This window comes from Vicia villosa, linkage group LG6 (assembly GCF_029867415.1).
Source record: "Vicia villosa cultivar HV-30 ecotype Madison, WI linkage group LG6, Vvil1.0, whole genome shotgun sequence".
Classification (NCBI taxonomy): domain Eukaryota; kingdom Viridiplantae; phylum Streptophyta; class Magnoliopsida; order Fabales; family Fabaceae; genus Vicia; species Vicia villosa.
In genome coordinates, this window is record NC_081185.1 from 154,843,332 (window position 1) to 154,864,375 (window position 21,044).

General features: G+C 31.5%; 1 protein-coding gene across 1 annotated transcript; it reads right to left on the reverse strand.

The window, feature by feature from the left end:
- Positions 1-2,765: 2,765 nt before the first annotated feature.
- Positions 2,766-6,543, reverse strand: LOC131610647 (uncharacterized). Its single transcript, XM_058882651.1, has 9 exons — positions 6,165-6,543; positions 5,948-6,012; positions 5,139-5,187; positions 4,274-4,368; positions 3,772-3,857; positions 3,599-3,658; positions 3,422-3,503; positions 3,186-3,299; positions 2,766-3,054 (listed from the first exon to the last, which is right to left on the reverse strand). The coding sequence occupies exons 1-9, from the start codon at positions 6,349-6,351 to the stop codon at positions 2,884-2,886; spliced, it is 909 nt and encodes a 302-aa protein (XP_058738634.1). The 5' UTR covers positions 6,352-6,543; the 3' UTR covers positions 2,766-2,883.
- Positions 6,544-21,044: the final 14,501 nt, after the last annotated feature.

Sequence of the window (21,044 nt, forward strand, 5' to 3'; positions counted from 1 at the left end):
ATTTGCTGGGTTGCATTTTCAGTTGCAAGCCTCATCCGAAGAAATCTTCTAACTATGCAGGTTATATAGAAAGCCCTATTGCTTATTTATATTTTCCTTATCATTCCTAACATAGTATCTGATTCAAAAGTGATTGCACCACTGCCTATGGTAGTTATTCTTCTCAAACTCCAACACTGGCTACAAATTTACTGGTAAACTTTGTTTGTAGCTATGCAAAGTCCATTTTATGCTCTTGTCATCCCAACACACTTTTTGCATGTACACATACTCCTAAGGGTTGTCATCCACATCTATATGTTTGATTGTTTGAGGCCATAACCAAATCTTGATAACTTGGACTGTAATTTTCATGAATTTATCTCTTGTTTTGCAATCCCTTGTTTAGTATGAAGTTTGCTGAAGTTAGATGTATATCATTTCCAGGAACGTCTGTTCCATACCAACTAACAAGAGAATAACAGATGATAGAAATCAAAGTTCTGTTCCATAACAACTAACAAGAGAATAACTGATGATAGAAATCAAAGTTCAGGGTTTGATACCCTTTCTTATTTCTTACCTGCACATTTGTTATTTTAGAGGTCCCTGTAACGTAGACAAGATCTGCCAACGATTTGCATAGTCTAGCAGATTTTCACACTTGATGAGAATGTATCTTTCCATATCAGCATTAGTTCGAAACTCAAATTGCAAGTATTGCATGCAATTGGCTGCATCTTCAGCTCCAACTGTTCTCGGTTAATTTCAGATTATGAGCAACCAAGCTGGTTTTGTTCACAATTTAGTAAGGCTGATGCAACTAAGATTAATCCTTTGGTTCATCTTTTAGCTAGAGTTTTCATTTTGCAAGGCATCTCCCACATGGAACTCTATTGTTATAGTAACTGATAATCTAAGATGTGTTGATCATGCTATCCAACGCGTTAACCTTTTATGATTTAACAAATTCTTCTCAACAAACCGAAGATACATAATTGAAAAGAATAATTTTTTTATGAAGTTGATAAAACCCAAAATATTAAAGAACTACCTATTTTGTTTTTTAATGCCCGTAATAATGAAAATTATGTATGTTCTGTTTCTCAATCAATGTTGGAATAACCGTTGCTAGTCATGTGTAGTTAGAGATCGTGGCTCAAAGAAAGTGTGTCAGTTGTTCCTTAAAACTAGCAACAACCATATCACTCTATTTACCTAGTAACTAGTCATTTGACCGACTCCAGCAGCCTTATGAGAACTGCTCATGTATTAATTGATACAATACCTTTAAAAACATTTAATATTATATTTTTAAAATACTACAACAAACTCGCCATTAACTAACTTGCTAACCTCTTCTACTGCTGATTAATTCACACTCTGTATCGAAGACAAGTGTCTCTCTCATTATTGCTTTAATGGGATCCTAAAAGTGTACCAGTTGACCAAAAGAAGCGGCATTTTTTAAGGTAAAAAAGGGCAGTAACATAACAGCGTCTGATACGGGTACATGTCTTGCGGGATTGAGATGGGACTGGAGTAGATACCATAATAAACCAATAATAAAAAGCTGCTATATGCACCTCAATAATCTAGAAATGGAAAATTGTACAAACAATGTGGCAAGGGCGACCATTAATGTGATGTGTAGACGACAGGGAAAATAACAAATAGTACTCCTATATGAGTATATGAGTAGGGGGTATTCAAAATCAAATCAATTCAATAGAAAACCGTAAACTAAACAAAATTGAAATCGTAAAAAATCGCATTTAGTTCGAATTTGTTCGGGTCATCTTTAAACAAAACTGTACGGTTCAGTTCGGTCTGTGGTTTGTATTTTGTAAACCGAACCAAACTGAATCAAACTACATTATGTTACAACCTAATGTTTACTTAACTCACATTCAACTTAAACTTAAACCTATTATACCTTAATCTTATGATTACGAACAATTTTTTCTTCCTTACACATGATTTTAGTCTCGATCTTCTCAAATCTCTAATAACATTATTGCGTCTTCTTTGACTCATATATCTTCCCTCTTCTTCTCTACTCTCTTATATTATTTTTTTCTTACTTTCTTTTTTTATACAAATGTTTCTTATTTCAATTTTGTTTTTATCATACATCTTCTCTAATCTCTTAACTCTTTAGTCCTTTTTCTTTTTCATCTTCACTAATCTCTCATCTCTTCTATTTTTTTTTTAATTATAATAATTTTTATATTGCTTTATACTATCCTTTTATATTTATTATTTCACTTTTGTCTAATTTAATTTTTACATATTAAATGAAAATTTGTAAAATTGTTGAGTTTTGTTGTTATTTGATAGTGTATGAATGTCAAAATACAAAGTTATGTTGTCATCTATAAAGTTATGTTGTCATCTATATGTGTATGAATAACTCAATAAAATATTTGTAAAAAACCGAACCAACCGAACCAAACCGCATTTGATTTTTTTTAAAAGCAACTGAACCAAACCAAACCGCACGATTTTTCTCTTGCAATTCAGATGATTTTTTTCGTCAAAACTGCAACACGAACACCCCTATATATATGAGCTAGACAAATTAAAGTAATATTCTCAATCAAAAAGAAATATTGATCCCAAGTGGAAAAGCGCAGACATGGAAAGAAAGAAAGAAAAACAGTGTCAAATCACATTCATTATGAAAGTTTTATCACAATATTTTAGAGCCACAATGCCATCAAAACCTCCACATGTCTTTAGATATAAATATTTATTACGGAAGGTAAAATGCAGAGCAAAATGAATTCTCATTTTAAAATTGAAATTAAATAAATGAGTAATTCTAAATATGTTGATTCATTATGGTATTGATCTAATAAAGTGAAAAAGTCTGTTAAACAACAATATTTAAGAAGTGCTGCATCACGACGACAATGTTAAACTCTTCAAGGCAGTTGTAAGTTGAGAGAGCTTGTCAGGAGCTCTCTGCTTGTAATCCTTCTCCAACGCTTTTGCTGCTAGAGATTGTAACTGTGATCCTTCTTTATCTTCCTTGTTCTTTCCTTTAGTAAGTTGCGCAATAGCAGAAGTGCACTGGAGAAAAGGAGCACAACTCAATTTTCAAGCATAAAAGTGAATAAGTTTGAAAGAAGAATCGGAAAAGCTGAAGTTGTTGAGAAGAACAATAAACTAAACAGTGAGATGGAAGAGGAGAAAGAACTCACCAAGCATATACCAAAGAGTGCTCTGGTATTCTTGCCTCCAGTTAAGTCAATAGTGGATGCATAGTATTTCTTGGCAGTTTGGACATTTTCTAATCCACCAAGCGTATAAAGTACCTAGCAATACCGCAATATCATCGAAATCAAGATGATGTTTATAACACTTCCGAGGTAAACCTGTGTATCTCTAAGGATGCAATGCTTAGTAGTTAATCGTAATTCCTAAAGAAGTTACTTACATCAGCATATGCTAAGTGATAGAGTGGAACAGTTGGTTGAGCTAATATCACTTCCTCGTAGCAAAATGCTGCTTGTTTATACCTAGCAGAAAGACAGGTTCAAAAAAACTAAGTAAGATTAATAACTAGCAACATAAATAAATCACTACTGAAAGAGAAATGGAAAAATAATGTTACATTTGGAGGGACAAGTATACTTCAGCCAATTCCCTCCATGCATCGTGATCTGCCATGAATCTGTGAAAGTGAGAACAATAGTTCAGATATATGTTCTTCCGTCAGATGTAAATTTTAAGTATTTTCCTTTTATTTTCAATTTCCGAAGGGCAAAAAATTAACAGCTGCCTTACATTTCCAGATATTTATTAAGCCATTCAATAGCCCCAGAAATATTGCCTTGTGCCTTTGCCATAGCCACCCTCCTCTTATGGATGGTCTGTACAACAACAACACAGCCAAAAAGAAAAGTTAGGTTTTCAAAACTCAAGAAAGCCTTGGCACAGCTGTTGTATGCTTGGAGATAACGTGTTCAAGTTACAAAATCCGCCTCTTGCACGTGCAGAGTAAGAGTACAACAATAAATACACCATACATCCAACCCTCCCCTAAATCCCATCATGGTGGAACCTCTTTAGCATCGGGTTGCCTTTTTTTGGTTTAGTACTCAATCGGCCGACGGCCAGGTCTTTTTTATAGGTTAAAGTAAAAGAATGACATATATCAAGTCAGATTGAGAAAACAACAACAAAAAAAGATCATCATTAATACAAGTTTTGTTTCATAACATAGGGGCAACTGATCAACTGACAATTCCCCCTCCCAATATTTCCCTGTAAAGTTAAGCAAGATTACTTGATCAAGAGGGTTGTCCTCTAAAAGGCTTGTGTAAGCCTTTTCTGCCATTTCCCATGACCCTTTTGCTTCAAGTAACATTGCCTCCAGCCTGCCTGTAACAATTAGTCACCACAAACAAAGTAAACAGAATTAGCAAGAACGTGCATATGCAAAACAAACTCATTTGGATTTCAAACTGTGAATGTATTAACATTATATAGCATCCCTCTTGAATGAATGGAAATCATACGTGTTAATCACCCATCAATACCAAAACTTGTTAAAGAAACCAGAACTGGGCATCAGTAATCAGTGAAGGGTGTGTGCAGTTGCTTGTGTTTTGGGAGTAAACATTACAGGTAGAATGTATATGGAAAATTATCATAAAGTTTTAGAAGTTTTAAATGTAACTACTACAAGAAGGCTAATTAAAATAAATTGTTTCTTAGCCTAACAGTGACCCATATGCTGCAGCACAGATACATCATCAGTCATCACTGCCCAATTGTTGAGTACGGATTAACAGCAACCCACATAATATAGAAGAAAAGGATAAAATGCACATATATTGAGAAAATAGTGCATTATTTCTGTAACTGCAAAAGGATGAATATCCTAATGCGGTAATGCCCACAGAGCCAAGCTCCTACAGAGAATAATATTCAACTGTCGCATTTGAAACTCAGATAACTGCTAAATTAGCAGGTCTCTCTATCTATAAGATCAAGTGGTGCCATTTAAAAAATTAATTTATTTTCCCTTTAAGCTTATATTGATTCATGTGTAGATTGTAGCAAGAGCTGTGTTTACGGGGCTATTCATTTGAGCAACCCAAACCCACAACACAGAAAAGGTATAGAAGGCTAAGAAAGTATAAACTTACCAACTCTTTTGCTCTCAGGAAACCTCTTTCGAAGAGCCTTTGTACAGTCCTAATAAAGAAGTAAATTATGATCAATAGTCGATTCTAAAACAAGAAGATTTCCCATCGTGTATGAAAGAAACTACTGTAACAAATACTCAATTCAGGCAACATAAAGATTATGAAGAACACGATTTCTATATGAGTCAAGTGACAGGAAGGTAAAACCAAGAGCAACCAATTTCTTAAATAACCATACCATATAACGCATGAATTTCCCAGTATCTCCATATCATAAGTGAGTCAAGTGACAGTAAAGTAAGAGACTGTTTGGATTGACTAGTTTGAGACTATGTACTGGCAAAAATATTAATGACAATGTTTGGGAGAGCTTATGTAAATATAGTTTGCGACATATTCATAAGGTGTTTTCAACTTATTTCTATAGGCTACCAGTGACACTATTTGAGAGAGCTTATACAAATTGCGTATGACATATTCATAACTTATTTTCACAGGCTCTTCAAGATAACTTCAAAAGAAAAAAACTCATAACTTATTTCAAAAGCTATTGACTTTAATTGATTTTTTGTAATGATAAGTCTTTTGCTTTTAAGTGCTTAATTAAGTGTAAATCAAAACATGCTCAAATATTTCAAATAAATAGCTATGAAAACTAGAACCATCCGAGCACATGATTCCCAAAAACCACAGAATAACAATTGAATTTCAAACCACAAAAACATCTCAACAAAATTGAGATTCACAGCAACATATATTTAAAAGAAACAACTCAAAAAACAATAAACCAAATAAATTGAGATCAAAACCTGAGCTACATCAAGACTTTGACAATCCATAGCCGCAACTGCAACCTGCTCATATAAAGTCCATTCTGAATCGAAACAAAAAAATAAAATAAAAAATCAATCATCACATAAACTTCAAACTGAAACTGAAATCGATTTGCATAAAATTACTCTTACTCAGAATTAAAGCATTATGATTATAAAAAAAATTCAAAATTAGGTTTCTGGAGTAACTAACCTTCGGGACCGAGCTTGGATCGGAGTTTAGAATCATTCAAGATGGACAAACCGTGCTTGAGGACTTTATCAGAGCGGCGAACCTTGAGTTTCCTGACGAGTGAAAGATACTCCCAAGCTCCTCCGCCACCATTATCGACCTGGATTTCAAGATTGTTCAATTCCGATTCCTCTGTTTTTGTTACCATCTTTGCGAAATTCACAGATCCAAACAACGAGAAATCGAGTCTCGCCGGCAACACCAGTGGTTTTAGAATGATACGTTGTTAATGGGAAATATCACAGTGTGCGCCAGCGCCAGCACCGTTAGACACTGAGATGCAAGATCTGGAGCGTGTGATTCATCTAACGGGTGAGGTTGAGCTAGAATCGTGTTCCTTTTCCGCTTTAAAGATAACAAATCTGGATCCCACTAACACTCCAATATACTCAATACACAGTGTATCTAATTAAAATATAAATTTTGATATAAAAAATAAAAGTACTAATAGCAAAAAAAAAATTTAAAATAATATTTTATGAATAATTATTTAAATCAATTATTTATTTAAATTTTTTTAAAAATTAGAGTTTTAGAACTTTTTTTAACTAAAATATATAACACAATAAAAATTATTCTTAAAAAACTTAAAACAAATCGTCCATTACCTAAGAGTTTATTTGGCTTAAGTTGTAAATAATCTTATTTTCTAAAAAATTTAATAAAAAAAAAAAAATTAAAAAAATAATATACTTAAACATTATAATAATATTATAATATTATCCATCAATAATATTATAAATTATAATATTATTGGATAGTTATTCTTATTGAAAATTTAGGAGTTTATAGTATATAAAATTAAAATATTATATTCTATTAAAATATTTAAATAACGATATTATAATGCATAATATTTTAATAAAAACAGTAATTGATAGCATTATTAATATGTTTTAGCATTATTAATATTCAAAATATTTAAATTTTAAATGAGAAATGCTTAAAGACAATAAAGAGGCAAATACAAGAAATGAGATGCATGGTATGGCCACCGAAAAGTTTATATTCATGACTCTTCAAGCTTACTTTTTAAAAATATTTTTCTATTAACTAGATTTTTTTTTCTTATTGAATTTTTTTTAAAATAATGTATGGCCAAACTTCTTCTTTAAAGGAGAAAATAAAACTTAAAAATTATTCTCAATTTTTAAAGTTAAATTAGAAAATAAAACTTAAAAATTATTCTCAATTTCGAAGATATGTTTTTAGTGTGATATGGTTTTACATGCGCATTTATTTGCAGACTCTAATAAAAATGATAAGTTGAAAAAAGATAATTAACTTAAGAAAAATAGTAAATTTAAATTGAAATAGTTACTCACGTAGAAGATGAAATGTAAGCAATATTAATATTTGGATTAGTTGTTTCATATTTTCCGTTATAAAGGGCCAGTTTGTTTCAGCTTTAAAAAAATGGATTTTTTCTTTGTATTTTTTAAAATAGATTTTCTAAAACCGGTTTTCAAAATATTACAAGTTTTTTTATATTCGTTTTTTCTAAAATGAAACACTTAATTTGACATCCTATAACATAAACATACATAATTGAAGACCAAAACTTACTCAAAATCATAATTTTTTCAAAAAGTTGTATTTCAAAAATGATTTTTATGAAAATCTATTTAAAATAGCTTCAAAATTAAGTGATTTTTTAAAATTTTGATATCCAATTTTTTTCCCATAAATAGATGAAATACCTAAAATCACATTTTAAGACTAACTATTCAAACAAAATTTTCATTTGAAGCTTTTATAAAAAGTTTCTTTGTAAAAACTTTTTTTACAAAATTTGATAACACTATAAAAATCATTTTTAAAAAAAACCAAAACAAACGGGCCCAAAGTTTGATCAGTAATAAAGTTGTTCTCGTTTATTAAAATTTTATGAACTCGCTATCGAGTTTTATTGACTCATTACATGTTTGGATTAGTTGTTTCATTTTTCTCGTAGTAAAGTTAGATCGGTAGTAAAGTTGTTCTCATTTGTAACAATGATAATTTTTTCCCTTGATTTTTTCACATATTTAAAAATAATACTCGATAAATATCTATTACTCAATATTTGGATCAATAAAAATTATAAAGAAAAATTACTCTTATTAGGAAGATCCTAAAGTCCCACATTGGTTGGAGATAGAGCATTGAAAGAATATATATAGAGGGACACTCCTTACCTTACCAACCGGTTTTGTAAGGATGAGTTAGGTCAAACTCTAATATGATATCAAAGCCTATCGATCGGATCATGGACCGCCCACCGTTAATATCCATAGGAAGACCCTAAAGTCCCACATTGGTTGGTGATAGAGCATTGAAAGAATATATATAGAGGAACACTCATCGCCTTACCAACCGGTTTTGTAAGGATGAGTTAGGTCAAACTCTAATAACTCTATAATGTTAATATTAAGTCTTATATTCTAAGACCGGATAAAAAGTTGATTAAAATTTTGAAAAACAAAGACAAGTTTGTCTAAAATTGTAAATAGGCATGTTAGGTTGTAAATATTATATTATAAGCATGCATTATTGGCAGACTAGATTGTAGCACTTTTCAGACAGAGTTGTCATGTCACGGTTGTAAGTTAGGAAAAAGCACTTATGCAAAGTAATTTATTATTCTAATATGTCATATGTTTGTCCAACATTAGTAGACTTGTTTCTTATCCTTTAGGTATTGAGATATTGAGATAAGGAGACTTGTTTCTAATAAGTTTACATAATTATAAAGCATTGCATTACTTTAAAACATAACTTTGCCAACAACAATTATCTTAGACCATACTGTTGAAATTCACCTCAGACATTTGAGGAATTCCTATCACTATGCAATGACAATGAAACAAAAGAAAGAATATTTGAGAAGAAAAATTAGGGTTTACGAAAATAAGGGGAAAGAAGAAGATGATTTTCTGCAGAGTTTCTCTTTGCTCACAAACTGTATAAATTCTGTTATTCACTTGCAACTGCAAAATCTACGAATTACAATCGTTTTCAAATAATAAGGGTTACTCCCTATTTATAGTTTTAGGTTGACTTTCTCTCTAAGCAAAATAAAGCCCAAAACTACAAAAGCCCAAAATAGAATTTAACCTAATTCTAAGATAAGCCTTATTCGAAATCTTATCTAGCAACCTGCCTAGGTATTTCGACACCTCCTTATATTTATCGAGCACCTACTTCGACACAAGGAATTACACTTTCAACACATACAACATTATGAAAAGTAAACTTAAATATGTCCCCATCTTAAAATCCATTTTGTTGAAGAAAATAAGCTCAATCTTTAACTAGTTCAACTGAAGATCTTCCTAAAGACACATGAGTTGGCATTTAATAGGTGGTTGGACAGGGCCTTCTAAAATAAAAAAGTTGAATTTATGGGGAGAAATATGATGTAGGAAGTTGTTGTTCAATTTCTGAAACATGGCCATATTGAAATGTAAATCAGTAAACAACATAAAAAGCATTAGAAATTCAAAATCAGGAGGTACTAAAAGTACTACAGGAGATCAAATCTGCAATTATTAAACAGGATAATTCTCAAGGACACGAGTAATGGACCCATACTCATTTACCATGTCAACCAAATTAGGTATTTATCTAGTCTTAGCTTGACAAACTTTATGCCTCCAGTTAGTACATTTTTAGATTTACCTTTTTAGTATATATAAGTTATTTTAGGACTAAATAAAATTAATGAGACCCAAGTGAAATCAAAAAAATACTTAAGTACGGAAAATATTACAAACATAAGTGAAATCAAAATACTACAAACATAATTTTCAAAGTATGGAAAATATTGGTAAAACATCCGAAAATACAAAAAAAAGGCATTAACCTATTGCGTATGCCTAATCCTAACCCCGTCTTCTTCTCCGCCGCCGGTAATCCAAGGCATTTTGTGTCTTAGTAAGAATGGAACGTGTTAGGACAACCGCGTCATCGCCACCTTTTTCAAACAACCCAATCTCTATACCCTCTTTCATAATCCGCATAATATTTTGACAGATCAGGAACACATCAACAACATGGGCATCGCTGACATGTCCATTCTCCAGGTTCTCCTCATGAGCAGGCCTAGGTGGACGTCCAAGAGTGTCTAGTATCATGAAAGAGTGTGAGACAAAATAGAACCAAGTCATATAACCCTCAACATAATGCCACTAACTTGTGGCTGACATACTCCGATACTCCTATAGTATCAGATGACTCTTGTAATTTAAAGTTGTTTTTAAATTAATTATGGCTATGCAAATTACTGTCACCAGGGTGCAAGAGCCTGTCATTTGCTTTGTCGTCCAAAGAGAACCTTCGTTTAGCTTGAAGTACAGGTATACCAAGCATGCGGCCCCCAGTTTCACTCGTGAATAGCTGTCAAGTCGATGAAATACTTAAGGTATGTCACATCTATGTAAGTTGCACTTTTGTCCACAAACATGGACGTACCAACCAAGAATATGAGGAAACACCTTAAAGCAGACTCTCCGTGGTAGGTAACCTGTAGTTCATCGTTGTCGGCTTCCTTAGCCAACTCCAAGTTTTGCTCATAAAGCTCATTTAAGAATGAAAATTTAGCATGGGCGCATTTGATTTTCTCACAGCGCATTAGGGCTTCCATTAGGTCAGCTCCTAAGTAAATCACCATCATCTCCTGGGCCTCATGGAGTTTGATCCTAGAATGACAAAGTAACTTCCCCATAATGGGAAAGTTTAAAAGACAAACGACGTCTTCTAGTGTAGTTGTCATCTCGCCAACGGGGAAGTGAAAATATGATGTTTCTTTATGCAACTATGCCATATCTCAGCAATAGCCCCTTACATGCCATGACTTATGGTTGTGTACCCGAAAAAACACAGACCGACGAGACCAGAGTATCTAATGACACTTTGGAACCACTCATCCTTAGGCTAATAAAGACTGTGAATCTTTCTGGCATGGTTAACATATTTCAAACAGGTGTGTTACTATTAAAAAGAATATATAACAATATCACTCACATTGAATTTGGTTAAAACAAAAAATAACAACCATTCACGAATATACCTTTCCAACCCAGACATGCGAAGGAAAATGGTCTCCATAATGTATCAGTAATGACGTGTCAATGGGTCTTCCTAGATAAGTGTCTGCAAGTGAAGGGAGAGCATCACGTGCAGTAGGGGCTTCTTCCTGGTGTACGTGAGCCTATGATGATGAGCCCTGTGAGAGGCGGCTCCTAGAACTCGACGTTTCCTCGTCATGAGGCCCAAGGACAATTTCCTACATAGCTTTGGTCTGCTCATTTTGAAGAGCCCTATCGCGGAGAGCATATACAGTTAGGGTTTTACGCCCGAGTCTCATTCTATTGTTGTTTGCAACCATTCTCTTGAAAAAAAGGAAAAAAGACATTAGTTTGAAAAAAAGACCAAATTTGGAGATGCATATGCAAAAACCAGAAAAGACCCAATTCAGAGACGCATCTTCGAAAAAAGCTCAGTGTTATACTTCAATGGCAGAATCAGTTCCTAATCTTGTCCTAACGACCAAAAATGCATCAAAATCGTCGTGCATGTCTGTAACATTAACTGTTTTGAATTGTAATACTACATAATGCATTAAAAGCGAACTATTTTACCTAATACATTAAAAAATAAAATAAGTTAAATGAAAAACTTACTCAAATAAGTGTTGATAAGAATGAATAATGTTTAATGTAGTACGTGGAATGAGTAAAGATTGGTAAGATTGAAGTAGAAGTTCTTCTGTTGCTTGAAAAATTCACTGAAACAATTTTGTTCACGAGCTCTAATAGGAGAAGAAAAATATTCAAAAAATGAAGAAGGAAGAGAGGGAGTGTCTGATGCATGTTATATATACATTAAAAACTTTCGGAGATGCATCTCTGAAAATTTCCTTTAATTTAAAAAACAAGGGTTAATTCGGAGACGTATATGCGGACAAACGCTGAAACACATTGGATATGCATCTCCGAATTTTGATAAAATGAGAGGTACTCAACAATAACACTTATTTTATGTGAAAATTGTACATTTGGATATGCATCTACAAATTTAGAAGACATTTTTGACTCTTCCACCGGAGGTTTGAAAGAAAATTAAAGGGTGGAAAAATAAACTAGTAAAGGACCCGTGCGCCCGCACGGGTCACGTAAAGTCGGTATAAATATTAAATAAATATAATATGGTTATGGTTAAAGTATTATATTAAAATATATATTAATTAAGCGAAATAATTTCTTCAATGATGATTATCATATCAATATTAATTTAATTTATCAATTTGTAGTTGTTTTAATTTATGTTGGATAAAAATTAAAATAATATTAGAGATAATTAATTATTATTGTTGATTACAATTTTAACTCTGAAAAAATATAGGTCTTGATAAAAAGTAAAAAAATAAATAAAAATTAAATAATGTAGTTATTATGTACTATCATTATCAACAATTTTTATGGGCTCCCACCCCTAGTATGTCTACCCGCCTTTTTTTTCCGCAGACGCACATTATCAACAATTTTTATGGCCTCCCACCCCTAGTATGTCTACCCGCCTTTTTATGAGCATGATTCAAATTGCAAATTTAAATTATCAAAATAAAAAATTGCAAAAAAAATTATAACATCTATATAAGTCAAGAAACAAAAAATAATGAAATGAGATATTATAATTCAATGCAACACATTTAATTCTCATTATTTAACTTTAAATATATATTTAATTTGATTTACCAAAGAAAAATTTGTACAAAAGATGTATATTATTAATATTAATGTTACTTATCACATATATGTCGTTAATTTCTCATATTTGTGTTAGCTACTCATACAGAATCAAAAATACTAATGGAATGGAATAAAAACAGCAAAAATATTTAAATCAAATTGCATATCCAATAACAAAAAATAGAACATTTATTAAATAAAAAATAACTTATAATTTTATTTATAATCTTGACAGAAAAAGATTTATATACCAACTCTTTCTTTATATTTGATATATTTAATGAAATGAATATAAATTAGAATTAATGTCAAATATTTTTTTTATAGATATTAAAGAAATGAATATAAATTAGAATTAATGTCAACTATTTTCAATGGGAAAGATACAATAATGCGTATTGAAAGGTGTTATATGCATTTAATTTTTAATTTTTAATTCTATACAAAAAAAATTGTATGTTTAATTATTTACAATTATTTTATACTGATTCCTCTATTTGAATTTGAATTATGTCAAGGTACTATATATTTGTTGATATTGTATGGAAGGTAGAGAGTTATATGAATTTCATTTTGTTATGATTAATTAACCGTAATGATTACTTTTAGATATTGGAATTGATTGGAAAACTTGTAGCATGCAAAAGAAATAATGATTGTTTTTAGATATTGTCAAATATTAAAGACATAAGGCATGCTAATATGGGTTGATGATGAAAAAATACAATTGAAGTAATAAAATGAAATAAAATGAAATAATGATTTTATAATTATTTGTGTGTAGTTAATTTTTAATTTAGATTGAAATAAATAAATTGAAAAATCATATTTAATTTATGAATTAAATCAAATCCTAATTCTTTTTTAACTCTCCATTGAACTTCAGTGAATCATATATTTAATTTATTGGAATTTAAGATGGTCTTCTGAACCATGAAGACACTTTATTTTTTAACTCTCCATTGAACTTCAGTGAATCATATATTTTTGTAAAAGAATGAGAAAGGGTAGAATGTTTCCAATGCAAATTTGAGTCTTTTGAAATTCTACACGTTAAAACATTGTAAAAATAACTGTAATAATTAATTAAGTTAAGCAATTAATGTAAGCCATGATTATAAATTTAGTGGTATTCAATTTTATTATATTATATATTTATTGAATTTTGACTTTTATTTTATTTATTTATAAAATAATATTTGTAAATGGTTGTGATTTACACTGACCGTGCATATCCATTAAACCCAAAATAAAATATTTTATTTTGATTTCAATATTTAACCGTATACGAAGATTTCAATCATAAATTCAAAAATAAATTCTTCAAAATAATTGCATATAATTTTTAAGAGACCAATGAAATGTTAAAAATAAAATTACGCTATATATACAATTAAAATATCAATCAATTTAATTTTTTTCATGATTACAATATTAAAAAATAATTTAGCTAAAATAACTTTGATTATTAAAACATGACAACCATGGTAAATGTTTTGTTACACGATTAAAAAATAATTTAATCAAAATAACTTTGATTATTAAAACATGACAACAATGATAAATATTTTGTTACACAGTCAATTTTATTTTTACAAATCAATTATTATCTAAAATGATATTATCATATATCTTAGTGAATGGAATAGAGATTGCATCACATCCCTGAAAAGGGAAATAGTAATAGATTGTGGTATATATTAGGTAAGACATTTATAAGCAAATATATTGAGTTAAAAACTTGCAAAATAGTGTAAAATCTTAGGAATCTAAAAAGCAGGTCAATATATTGGCATGGGTAAGTTTCACACTTTTGAAAAGTTAATTGGAATAAGCAAGTTTGACAGTTTTGAAAAGTTAAAAAGACAGCATGCGTGCAAAGTAAATCTCAATCTCAATCATGATATAAAGCATATTACTGTTTAAACAAAGCATATTACTGTTTAAGTCATTTGTTAGTTGAATAAATGTTTAAGTCATTTGTTAGTTGAAAAAATGTTTACAGTCATTTGTTAGCGGAATAAGAATCATTTATAAACTAAAATACATAAAACCAAATCAATGAATAATATAATATATGGATACTACTTTATTATAAATAATAAATTATAATTCATATTATGTAACATCAAATTTTTTTCTTAATTGTAATTATTAAAAATGGAATAAAGGAAAATGTCTTCATTACATTGGCATCAATCACGTGAAAAATATAACACAATAATAAAATGCATATAGTTTTACAAAAAGTTCACATTAAATTAAAATAATAACAATTAACAAACCAATTAAAAAGCATAATTTGAAAAAAGCAATCAGCAATATCACATTCTCTCAACTTAAATTTTTCATCGATTAACTTTAATTTCTGATCGATTCTCACTTTCTCCACTGGGTTGCGCTAACTTCCTCCCTCTTCCAACTCTGCTTCTATCCTCATGTAAAAACAATCCCCTCATCTCTCAATCTAAGCATAACAACAAACAACAACAATTTATGGTTAGCAAAAATTTGAATCTTGTTTTTTTCCATCTTCTAAGCGATAACAACAACGAAACAAATAATCAGCGAAAAAATTCAGCCCATTATGTGTTTAACAGAAACACAGAAACGAATAAATGAAAGCATCGCATTAGGAAAAATTATATAAAAGATTAAACATAAACACGATGACAGCAGAAGAAAGAAGAAAAATTCTGGCCAAAAGGGTGGAGACGAAAAAAGGATGGAAGAAAGATTTAAAGAAAACTTATCCTTGCTATAATGGAGAAAGAAGAAGAATATGTAGAACTTAGGTGTAAACCAAAGACAAAAGAAAGATTGAAAGGATCTGAAAAGATGTATAGGAAGGTGAAAAACAACTTTACTCTATAATTGGTGGGAAGGAATTGGAATGGACTATTGTGTATAGAATAAAGCAAATGGGTTTAGGGTTGAAGGAGAGATTGAACTTGTGGATGAGAGATGCATTATGTAGTTATTATAGGATTCAAGAGGCAAACAAAATTGAATGAGAGGAATGGAAAAGGGTATGCAAATTTAAAATTATGCAGACTTCACTTGGCTCTATGTCTGCATGACCCAATGAAAATGCACCGATGCAATAAAAAAAGCGTGTTCCAATAAAGAAGTTTTGCATTAAATTGGATGTTGGAATGTAATCATGATTAGATGTAAAATGACGCTCAGGGGTATGTAAAACCATGTTTAATTGATTGTGATTAGGGTAATTAAGGGAATTTGGTAGTAATTGATTTTTATATATTAATATAGATAAAAGTACTAATATCAAAAAAATAAAATATTTAAAATAATATTTTATGAATAATTATTTAAATGAATTTTTTATTTAATTTAAAAAAATTAGAGTTTTAAAACTTTTTTAAAGTAAAATATATAACACTATAAAAATTATTCTTAGAAAAATTAAAACAAACCATCCATTAAAGCACCTAAAAGTTTATTTGGTCTAAGTTTTAAATAATCTTTTTTCTAAAAAAATTAATAAAAAATAAAATTAAAAAATAATATACTTAAAGATTACAACAATATTATAATATCATTCATCAATAATATTATAAATTATAATATTATTGGATAGTTATTCTTATTGAAAATTTAGGAGTTTATAGTATATAAAATTAAAATATTATATTCTATTAAAATATTTAAATAACGATATTATAATGCATAATATTTTAATAAAAACAGTAATTGATGGCATTATTAATATGTTTTAGCTAAGGGCCATATATTGATAGCATTATTAATATTCAAAATATTTAAATTTTAAATCAGAAATGCTTAGAGACAATAAAGAGGCAAATACAAGAAATGAGATGCATGGCATGGCCACCGAAAAGTTTATATTCATGACTCTTCAAGCTTACTTTTTAAAAATATTTTTCTATTAACTTTTTTTTTTCTTATTGAATACTTTTTTTAAATAATGTATGGCCAAACTTCTTCTTTAAAGGAGAAAATAAAACTTAAAAATTATTCTCAATTTTTTAAGCTAAATTAGTAATAAACTCGTGCGTATTTTTAGGATATGTTTTTAGTGTGATATGGTTTTACATGAGCATTTATTTGCACACTCTAATAAAATGATAAGTTGAAAAAAAGATAATTAACTTAAGAAAAATAGTAAATTTAAATTGAAATAGTTACTCACGTAGAAGATGAAATGTAAGCAATATTAATATTTGGATTAGTTGTTTCATATTTCCCGTTATAAAGTTTGATCAGTAATAAAGTTGTTCTCGTTTATTAAATTTATGGACTCGCTATCGAGTTTTATTGACTCATTACATGTTTGGATTAGTTGTTTCATTTTTCTCGTAGTAAAGTTAGATCGGTAGTGATCGTACCTGATCAGAAGAATCGTCGTAGGCTGCTCGGACTGGATCTTCTAGGAAGGAGAAAAAAAGGGGGGGTGTACCTGCAAGGTACTCCAATGCCAAAGTAAGTTGACGAGCAAAGGAGCGCAAGTACTAGCTAAGAGTGAGTAAGAATTGAATACCTGACCCTCTAATTAAAGAGGGTATATATAGCCCCCAGCGCTGGGCCATGATCTCGCTATAGGGTTGGATCCCAAGCCCAACTAGGAGACTGCCAGGTTTCCTGAGCGGAAATATCGGAGGTGCGTGTATGCCCTCTGTCCTGGTTAACCGCTCCGAAGTTCCAGGGAGACGCGGTCTTTCAGGAGCCACGTGGAATCCGAGTTGTTCGGAGGGTTGAATATGAAGGAACCCTGCGCGGAGCAGAGTCCTCGGCAACGAAGGTTTTCGCGGGGTCGTCAGTGCCGAGCATGTCGGTGTCATATGCTCGGGGATACAGGGCAGCCGAGCATGTCTAAGGTGGGCATCCTATCTGCGTAGGAGGGCCGCAGAGGAACGTGGGCCTCTGAGGTTTATTGGGCCGAAAATCATAGTGGGCCTAACCTTGGCCCAGTCCAGAACAGGTAGTAAAGTTGTTCTCATAGTAAAGTTGTTCTCATTTGTAACAATGATAATTTTTTCCCTTGATTTTTTCACATATTTAAAAATAATACTCGATAAATTTCTATTACTCAATATTTGGATCAATAAAAATTATAAAGAAAAATTACTCTTATTAGGAAGATCTTAAAGTCCCACATTGGTTGGAGACAGAGCATTGAAAGAATATATATAGAGGGACACTCCTTACCTTACCAACCGGTTTTGTAAGGATGAGTTAGGTCAAACTCTAATATGGTATCAGAGCCTATCGATCAGACCATGGACCGCCCACCGTTAATATCCACGCACCAAGCCCAAAAAGAGTGTTGGGCGTGAGGGGTGTATTAGGAAGATCCTAATGTCCCACATTGGTTGGAGATAAATCATTGAAAGAATATATTAGAGGGACACTCCTTGCCTTACCAACCGGTTTTGTAAGGATGAGTTAGGTCAAACTCTATAATGTTAATATTAAAACGTATATTCTAAGACCGGATAAAAAGTTGATTAAAAACTTGAAAAACAAAGACAAGTTTGTCTAAAATTGTAAATAGGCATGTTAGGTTGTAAAGATTATATTATAAGCATGCATTATTGGCAGACTAGATTGTAGCACTTTTCAGACAGAGTTGTCATGTCACGGTTGTAAGTTAGGAAAAAGCATTTATGCAAAGTAATTTATTATTCCAATATGTCATATGTTTGTCCAACATTAGTAGACTTGTTTCTTATCCTTTAGGTATTGAGATATTGAGATAAGGAGACTTGTTTCTAATAAGTTTGCATAATTATAAAGCATTGCATTACTTTAAAACATAACTTTGCCAACAACAATTATCTTAGACCATACTGTTGGAATTCACCTCAAACATTTGAGGAATTTCTACCACTATGCAATGACAATGAAACAAAAGAAATAATATTTGAGAAGCAAAATTAGGGTTTACGAACATAAGGGGAAGGAAGAAGATGATTTTCTACAGAGTTTCTCTTTGCTGACAAACTGTAGAAATTCTGTTATTCACTTGCAACTGCAAAATCTACGAATTACAATCGTTTTCAAATAATAAGGGTTACTCCCTATTTATAATTTTAGGTTAACTTTCTCTCTAAGCAAAATAAAGCCCAAAACTACAAAAGCCCAAAATAGAATTTAACCTAATTCTAAGATAAGCCTTATTCGAAATCTTATCTAGCAACCTGCCTAGGTATTTCGACATCTCCTTGTATTTATCGAGCACCTACTTCGACATAAGGAATTACACTTTCAACACATACAACATTATGAAAAGTAAACTTAAATATGTCTCCATCTTAAAATCCATTTTGTTGAAGAAAATAAACTCAATCTTTAACTAGTTCAACTGAAGTTCTTCATAAAGACACATGAGTTAGCATTTATTAGGTGGTTGGACAGGGCCTTCTAAAATAAAAAAGTTGAATTTATGGGGAGAAATATGATGTAGGAAGTTGTTGTTCAATTTCTGAAACATGGCCATATTAAAATGTAAATCAGTAAACAACATAAAAAGCATCAGAAATTCAAAATCAGGAGATACTAAAAGTACTACAGGAAATCATATCTGCAATTATTAAACAGGATAATTCTCAAGGACATGAGTTATGGTCCCATAATCATTTACCATGTCAACCAAACTAGGTATTTATCTAGTCTTAACTTGACAAACTTTATGCCTCCAGTTAATATATTTTTGGATTTACCTTTTTAGTATATATATAAGTTATTTTAGGACTAAATAAATTTTTTTTTTTTTTTATAAGCAAATTTGATTTCTTAAATAGATGTGAGTACTAGGGGTACTCACAACCCATTACAAGGCCAGACTTATACATAACAATATTAAAGACTTAGGAACTTAGAACATCTAAAGGTGCTTGGAACCAATAAAATAAAGGAACCAAATTTCCAAATTTTGCACCAATCGACAACCAAATCCAAGAAACTAATTTAATGTTTACTGTGACTTCATCTAGAACAAAATTTGCATTGTTGAACATGAAGTTGTTTCTTGAGTTCCATATTGACCATACCGTTGTTAACCAAATCAAACACCTCTTCTTCCTTTTCAGTTTTCCTTTCAAGCTTTGAACAAACCGTTCCAAATGGTTAGAACCTACTAACTCCCCCTCCATTTGAACATCCAGCCACCAACAAATGTTCTCCCAAATTTTTTTTGAGAATGGACATTTGAAGAACAAGTGTTCCATGTCTTCAGACTCAGCAGAACAAAAAACACAAATCTTATCCTCATCCCTATGGATGACATTCCTTTTTGCCAATTGTTCCCTGACAGGCAGCCTATTTAACATTAACCGCCACCCAAAGATTTTTATTTTTGACGGAACATCAGTACCCCAGAACCGATTAATCGCTGCTGCACAATTTGCTTCTACCGACCGCTCCAAGTATCGCTCCCTTAGAAACGTTGCACAGCTTTTTACTGAAAAACCCCCATCAGTATTAGGCCACCATTTAGACGTATCGACTCTGTCTTCTAACGGCTTAATACCCCCCAAAATATCCAGGAGCTCCAACGCCTCTTGTACCGCTAGCGGATTTTCTAGAAGTCCTTCAGCCTGTAAGTGAAGATCCCATGACCAACCTTGCCCTTCTAATGAGCCCATTTCGTTTACGAACCCCAGCTTCTTGGTTGAAAGGCTGAACACCAGAGGGAATAATAGCCTAAATGCCGTTCCTCCTAACCACCTGCCAAACCAAAAAGGAATAGAATTTCCAGCTCCTAAGCCAAAAGTGACGTTGCCTGCAAAACAATCAGAATTGTTAGTTTTATGTACTCCTGCCATCATCATGTCTTTCCACCAAATGGAGTGTTTCTTCTCCGCCTTAAACGTTGCACCCATGAACACAGCTTTTTGAACTTCCCCGTATCTTGCTACTAAAATATCTCTCCACACCGACGCCCCTTCTTTCAGCAACCTCCATTTCCATTTTATCAGAAGCGAAATATTAAACTGCCCAATATGTTTTACCCCCAAACCGCCCTCCACTTTAGGTTTGCAAATGTCATGCCAGCTAACCCAATTGATGCTTCTTTTATCCTCATTTCCACACCATAGAAAGCGACTTTGAATGCAGATTAGTTCCT

What these genes read in the sequence shown, in the direction of transcription:
- LOC131610647 (XM_058882651.1), bottom strand. Translation starts at nt 6,351, where the DNA reads ATGGTAACAAAAACAGAGGAATCGGAATTGAACAATCTTGAAATCCAG. An exon ending in AAAGTCTTGATGTAGCTCAG is followed by an intron (nt 5,188 to 5,947) that starts GTTTTGATCTCA and finishes CTTCTTTATTAG; the next exon opens with GACTGTACAAAGGCTCTTCG. An exon ending in ATCACTTAGCATATGCTGAT is followed by an intron (nt 3,300 to 3,421) that starts GTAAGTAACTTC and finishes CGGTATTGCTAG; the next exon opens with GTACTTTATACGCTTGGTGG.